General features: G+C 41.3%; 1 protein-coding gene across 1 annotated transcript in view; it reads right to left on the bottom strand.

The window, feature by feature from the left end:
- Window positions 1–5,569: 5,569 nt before the first annotated feature.
- Window positions 5,570–7,553, bottom strand: part of NUCKS1 (nuclear casein kinase and cyclin-dependent kinase substrate 1) — a gene marked incomplete at its 5' end in the record, with an annotated part of 5,037 nt that continues 3,053 nt past the window's right edge. Inside the window, 4 exons of the mRNA XM_009864330.1 lie at window positions 5,570–6,209; window positions 6,426–6,572; window positions 6,728–6,880; window positions 7,115–7,267. Coding sequence (XP_009862632.1) covers window positions 6,010–6,209; window positions 6,426–6,572; window positions 6,728–6,880; window positions 7,115–7,267 — 653 coding nt within the window. The remainder of the gene's footprint in view (window positions 6,210–6,425; window positions 6,573–6,727; window positions 6,881–7,114; window positions 7,268–7,553) is intronic.

The raw sequence follows: 7,553 nt of genomic DNA, 5'->3' as shown, positions 1-7,553 counted from the left end.
GAGGTGGAACTTCCTCTGTTCTAACTTAAACACATTAATTATTTCTTGTTCTATTCTTCTCAATCACTGTCTCCTTCCTCTTGAAACCCACCATTCAGATATTTATATAAAATTCCCCTCTCAGCCGTCTTCTTGAAAATGGTCAACTCACAACTTTCTCCTGGAAGCCTGCAAAATCTAGGATTGTGTTCTTTACGGCCAGTTTCACTTAATTCTTCCCCTCAACTCATAGATAGTAACGTGAAGGTCACCAAACCGTTCTGGCCAAAGCCGGAGTTACCCTCCTCAGAGAAAGCTCAAACTCTGCAAAGGATCTAATCCCCAAAACTATCCGACATCATGAAAGGTTTTGCATCTCGCTGACATTCACAAAAGCAACGGCAGAACAATACCTTTGGACAGCAGAAAAATTACACAAGTCATGTTTACGGGTTATAAAAGCCCTTTTATAAAGCCATTTTTAAACAAAACCAAAAAGTTTACAAAAGAAAATAAAAGATACAGAAGAATGAGTTGCTTAATATATTCCAAAAAGGAGAAAAATAAAAGAGGGGACACAATTCCAACATGCTGAACAATAAAGGGTTCTTTTTCCTTGTGGTTCTTTTTAATACAAAATACAAGCGAAGGATACACATACTTAAAACAGAGCTCAGGAGCAGGTACGCAGTCCTGGGAACCCTTTCAATAAAAGCAAAGCAGGGTTTTGTTATTTTTTTTCTTCTTTCTTTGCAGGTACATACAGAGACTGGAATATGTAAAATTAAGTAGCACAAAAGACCATCACACAATTCTACCAATGAATGTTGCATCTATAAATTCACGAACATGGTCAACAGTCATGTTCACTTCAACCCCTTTAATAATAAAAAAAAGTGTTGGTTTTTTATTTTAAATAAAGCATTAATGTTACATTCAGACTTAACTCCTAGTACCATGTGGTAGGTCTCAGTATTGTCAAGGTATTGCAAGAGTCACCAACCCCGACCACGGGCCAGCAGTGCTGAAATGCTGTTTGCAGCTGCCCCCGTTTGTCTGTCCTTAAGCTTAAAAAAAGAATAAAAATAAAAATAATAAAAGGGATGGGGAAGGGAACTGCAAAGAGCCCGATTTTTAGAAAAGCTCAACAGGGGATTGCAAATACTCAAGACAAATAGTCATTGCACACCATGTCATGATGTCATGTCATGATGCCTCGGGCTCAAGGCCCTACCTGGAGTCTCCTCCTCTACCTTCAGAGTGATTATTCAGGGTTTGCTGTGACATGATGTTCATGGTTAAACAAAAATTATGTAGCTCTTATTTACAATTTTTTTTTTTTTGTAACAATTGCTTCTGCGGGGAGGGAGGGGAAAGAAAAGTAAACCTCACAAATCTTCAGAACACAAAGGGAATAAAGATGTCAGACGCTCCCATGCGCGCACTCACACCCGCGCACTCACACACAAAATACTTCAGGGGCTTTTACACACATTATTCTGGCTTAAGCTGATTGAGTATTTCTCCATCCCACCCACTACCCCTCCCAAAATATATATATAAAAAACCCTCGCCCCAATATACAAAGCATATGCACAATGGTGGTTTGCAGTCACACCGAGCATGCTCCGGCCGATGGACCCACGCGATTCCCCGCGGCTGAAGGGGGCAGGCAGGCCCGAGAGACCCTTCCCATAGTGGTTGATACACCAGAGTCAGCACATGGCGAGAACTCGACTAGACTTCGGAATATTTGTCATTTTGTTTTGTTTTCTGTTTGTTTTTTCTTTAAATATAAACAGTTCAACGGAAAGACATTCAAATGCCAGTCGCCTACCGAAGCGGGAAGTCTAAAACGAGGATACACTTGACTTGGGGAGGTCTCGAAAGGACACTGTCAGCTTTCAGAGCTCTGATACTCCTCGAAGTATTTGAGGAAAAAAAAAAAGAAGTCATCTTGGACAGTGAGAACAGAATAGCTAGTTTTGCTTGCTAGTTTCTTTAGCAGAACTTGTATTTAAACCTCCCAAAACCGTAGGAAAATATTCAAAGGTCAGGGCAAATTTTCTATTTGATCATATACATATAGAATATATAATTTCCACATATAGATATGACTCCCCCAAACTAACATTTCCTATGTGCCAGCAACTACTTTGTGACAGTGTCCCTTGAAATATCCATCTGCTTACATTTTCAGATCCTGCCTCCCCCAACAGATGAACATCCATTTCTCAAATATTAAACTCATGGATCAGTTTGTAGTTTTTTAAGAACCATGTGTTCAACAATATGATCTGTTATAAAAATAAACACTTCACAAACAAATTACATAAAGCAAAGCACCAGTTTCTACAGCTCAAAAGCTTCCAGCATGTTACAGTTTACTTCCCTCCCTCCTTAACCTGGGTGCCTCAGCGTCTATTGTACCTTTGTGACCATCACCAGCGGAGGGGAAAGAAAAAAAAGAAAAAAGAAAAAGAAAGGAATTTGACCGCATCTCCGGCCGCTGCCCTGGTGTCCCAGCCCCTGTGGCCATGGCCACATGGTGACACGGGAGCTGAGCACCCTCAGAACCGATCCCTGGCACTGGTGAGGCGCCCTGGCAGAAATCCCCCAAGGTGTGCTGCTTCTCTCCCTCTCCCCACACACTCTTCTGCTTTGATGAAGTTGAAAGAACCAAATTAAAAGCTTCTCGGCTGCCCCGTTTCTAAGTCCTGCTCTCGCCCACTCTGAAATCCATCTAGCTTGGCGTGTTTGGCATTCTCGTGCTGATCGAACAGGAACTGAAGCAAATAATCTTTTGTATGAAATCCCAACTGAAATCGCAAATTCCTACTGACCAAGCCTCACGACCAGTTGGAGGCAGTACTCCTGGCATGGAATTGCAGAACGGAACGTGGCGGTGTGCACTCAGAAACAGAATGTACAAAAGGTTGTAGAACGGAAGTTATGAACTGTCATTTTAACTGCCAAGACCAAGGCCGGGCACTAAATTAACTGAACTTCGGAATAAATCCATTTACCTCTCTGCAAAGGCTCCAAAACTAGAGCTGTGTAACAGAAGACAATCTTTTCAAAGTCTTCTTCTGTGAAGGAAACTTTCTGCTCCGTGAAGAACTATTTATGCTCCTCAAGACAGGCATTTGTACAGCCTTCCTTCAAGAAATCAGAATGCTTAATACAAATTAAAAGGGACATTTTCAAAATGTTAAATCTGCTTCTACTGAAAATCATGTAATAAAAATGTATTAACCTTATGACTGTAAAAATGTGAGCTGCTAAATTTCTAGCAGAGTAACCAAGAGACCTTTAGGGCTTAGTGTTTGCACAAATCAGCAAAAAAGATATAGAAAACGTTACAAAAATCCCAGTAGTAGTACAGGATTTACATAGTGTCTGAGTTGTGCCAAACTCAAAAGATAAGCATCACGCAGCCATGAGAGATGAACACGTGAGAAAGCAGAACGGTTTTGTAAGATGAAGGGCCATAACTGCCAGGTGTAAAATAATCCAGTCCAAAACCTGAACCGAGGACAAAGGAAATATTCTTCACAGCCCTAATGTCAGTTAACTGTGTTAGAAAAAAAACCCAAAATATATTTTAACTCGAACTTACAAAATACACTCTTCAGAAAAAATCTGGTCTGCAAGGTAAAGAAACAGCTGTTTGACCAGATCAGCTAGAGGTATTCTAGGTTTAAGTAATCCTTGTACGTTTTAATACCAAAAAACCCCAAAGAACCCAAGAGGCAAGAATAGCTTGAAACACAGTCTGGACTGCAAGTGACCAAACATTTGCAGAAGTGCATGCTATCCCCAGATTTAATCCAAACGTCTTTTAGAACTTGGCCATTTATTTTCCCATATTATCCACGAAGCACTGGACTAGGAGTGGAGGGAATGCAAGAGACTCTGCCCTCCCAGAAATCTGGAAGGTGGGCAGAGGTGTGGGAGAGAAGAGGGGATGACATTCGCTTCTTTTTCAAGACTGATACTTCACTCCAGCCTTAAGCTGTTCTGCAAAATTAAACCACTTAAAAAAGATTTACAATGGAAACACCGATCATCTTTATTGTAACGGCAACAGTAGTTTCATTAGAGTAAAGAATGTTAGAGAACTTAAGTTTTTATAAGCCCAGGTAAAGTAATTTACCAGCCTCAATGAAATCCATGGCTATGAACCACACAAGACAACCTCTCGGCTGTTATATTAATATTCTGTTCAACATTTTAGGCTCCACATTGTGGTCAGCGTCTTCAGGCTCCCTATGCCATTCAGTCAAGTGTACTTACTGGTCATATTAGTGTATCACATCTAGAAGCTCTCTAAAATCCCAAGAGGATTAAAAGTCTGGTAGCATGTGCACCAGAAATCCAACTAATTAGCTGCCTTATGTTACCTTCAAGAGGCTGGTTACAAAATGTGTAGTTCAGTGACAAAAAAAAAAAGAAGAAAAGATGCAAAGCTTGTCAGCTATAAGGTAATGGTGAGCGACATACAGAAAGCACAAAGGGTTTAAGAAAAAAAAAAAAAGAAAGAAAAATGGCAGGTCCAGTTTTCACTATTTCCACCAACAAACATGGCAGCAACCTCTGCTTTGAAAACCAAGGCTTGTGTACTTACTTAAAGTTTAAAAAAGGATACGGCTGCTTTGACCAAAACACATCAAAGTGCCACCGCACACATCTCAAGTGTCTTGCATTTAGAGGGACATCCTGCTTTTATTACAAAACGACAGCCCTGCTACACTGCTTCAACACCCCACCTCCGCTCAGCCTCCTCCTTGGGTTCTGTGCCCCACTCAGCCCTTCCGGGGCTTCGGGAGCACAGCGATGACCAACAGTGAGAAGCAGACGTGGGGCTGGGAGAGCAAAGCCTCCCCCGCCGTCGGATGGAAGGATGGTAAATGGAAGTGGTATCGTGGTATCGCAAGTCTGCTGCCCAACAGCGCAGCGGGAGAGGCTGCGAGCTGGGACTGAAGAGCCTTTCTGAGGACAGATGGAGGGAGAGAAGAGAAACACTTCAGCGTGACTCATGGGATCCGAGACTGACCAGAGCGTTACAGGAATCCTTTGCTTCACATTTATAAAAGGACATCCCTCGCCCCAAAAGCTAAAGAATTTAGTTTTACACTACCTGTTAGTTTGGGTTTTTTTTTTCTTGGAAAAACTTTAAAGACGTTTTCCGCAACGCCTAATGGAAACCAGAGTTTTAAAAACTCATTTCAATCTCTCTTCCCTATTCTGCCCACCCAGAGCTGACCTTGGAAGAAGCAGTTAATGGACGTGAGAGGCTTGTTGGTTGTACATCTGAATTTGTGTAGAATGAACCGCAATTTGCCTAAAGCAGAACAGTGCTCTATCCAGCAAAGACAACAGATCTCGCATCCTAATTGAAGAGTCTTTTCTAAATAAAAGACAGCGGACCATCTACAAGTCTCTTGATTGCTTTCCACAAAAAACGAGCCTGAATCCAAGAAACACAGGTTTCCTCCTCATGTTTCCTCTTCCTCAACTGGGATTCATAGCAATTACATTTTTTCTGAGTGAACTTGTATCAACAAAAGTCTGTTAAAGCGTAGGTTTGTTTTTTCCACATATTCAAATATAGAATAATAGGTTTAAAGAACTCTTACCAGCACTGGGAAATCTACTCTACTTAACGACTTGTAAGTATGGTTTCCACATATCAGTCTCAAACCTTATTGCTTCACAACTGCAGTATCCCTTGAAAAAAAAATATATTTAAATGGTCTGTTAATTTGTCTCAAATGGCTTTCAGATTTGGTGGGGGGAGGGAGAACGGAATGGCCAACAGAGAACATCGACTTCAAAATATTACTGTATAAGGGTTTCCTCTTATTAAAAAAAGGATACACTGTATTAAACAGCTGAAAGTAAAGACAGCGTTCAAAGCCCATGAGTCAAGCCACAGCCAAAACCGTGTTCTACCCCTAAGTATGTTTTCTTTTCCTTTTTCTTTTTTTTTCTTTTTTTTTTTTAAACAAAGATTTCCTCAACTGCCATTTAATCTTCACCAGAGGGTGCTTCATCTTCAGATCCCTCATCCCCTGACTTCTCTGGTGGAGGGCTGGCTGACTTTTTCTTTTCTGGGGGACTTTCGGGTTCTTCATCCTCTTCTTTGGGGGATGGGGTCTTTTCTTTTGTTGCCTTGGCAGCTGTGGGGCGGCCTGCCTTCCCTTTGCCTTTCACTGGACTGGGGGTCACTGAAAGAAGAAAAAGCTTATAAAAGTTATGATCGGCAACAGCGACCAAAAAAAGTCACCTGGCTTTATACAAGCAGGATTTCCAAGACACCCAGGTAGCAGGTTTCACCCTGCTTTGACCCCAGCCCGCACACGGTGGGTTTTGCCCTCCACATTAGTAAAGCTGAACTGCAAAGTTAACTAACAAGATTTAAAAACTTCTTTGCACAGACTCACCTGTAGCCTTTAGCCTGGGCTTCGGCATTTTCTTTTCTTTCCTCTCTGGCTTGGATTTCTTGGAGACCTTTTTGTTTTTCTTTTTTGAACTGCCATAGTCACTATCATCATCATCTTCCATGAGGAAGTCTTCATCGCTTCCTGAATCTGCTGAAAGCACAAAGAAATTTCAGCTTTTTGGGGGGGAAAAAAAAAAAAAAAAGAAACAGCAAAGATGTACATATGGCCAGGCCCATAAACCCATGTCTGGTACTATAGCCATGTCACATTGTTTTTAACTTTTTACAATCCCATTTACTCACTCTCCTGGAACTGTGCCTCATCATCCTCTTGTTCTTCCTCCTCGCTACCCACATCATCCATAAGCATCTCCCGTTGTTTAGAAGCTGCTTTGGATGCTGCCTGTCGTTGCTGACGCACATTTTTGTGGTCTTCTTTCTCGTCCTCGCTGTCCTCTGCAGGAAAAGTCACAAAGTTACAATGACGATATGGTATACAGACCACCGAATTGTCTTGAGGCAGCCCGCAGGCAAGAAAAAGATCAAACCATTCATGAGAAAGTTAATTAAGACACTTACTGAGCAACTGAGCTGTAGGAGAACACAGTCATGTTCAACTTAGTAAGCACAGTTGTAGTATGTTTCATTGCAAAGACCAAAAACCTTTTTTGTTTTTTATTTTTTTTTTACCTGCAGGCCTTTTCCTGGATTTGGAGGCTGCTCTCTTATTCTTTTCTGGTTTAGCCTTTTTTCCTTTTTTGCTTTTTTGAGAGCTCTCATAGTCACTGTCCGCTTTGCCATCATCTGCTCCCAAGTCATCATCTTCACTGCCAAAATCTTCATCTGGAAGGAAAAGGTATGAATATGAAATTTCTTGTATAACTCGGAAACATGGCTGAGAACCCCAGGGAACAGATTAAGGCACATCTATCCACCTGAAAAGACAAACTTTATAGCTGCATCATACTATCCAAAAAAATACATTCTCCCAAACCAGGGCCAGAAGTAACAGATATAGAAGTAGCACCCAGCTTAAAATAAGTATATTTGGAAAGTGGATGCTTCTCTAGTCAGAACAATTTCCTTTCCAATGTAAGATCCTGCTCCTGTAACTCTCACAAACTGGTCT

Source organism: Apaloderma vittatum, unplaced genomic scaffold, assembly GCF_000703405.1.
Source record: "Apaloderma vittatum isolate BGI_N311 unplaced genomic scaffold, ASM70340v1 scaffold43272, whole genome shotgun sequence".
NCBI classification, from domain to species: domain Eukaryota; kingdom Metazoa; phylum Chordata; class Aves; order Trogoniformes; family Trogonidae; genus Apaloderma; species Apaloderma vittatum.
This window is presented reverse-complemented; position numbering and strand designations above follow the sequence as displayed.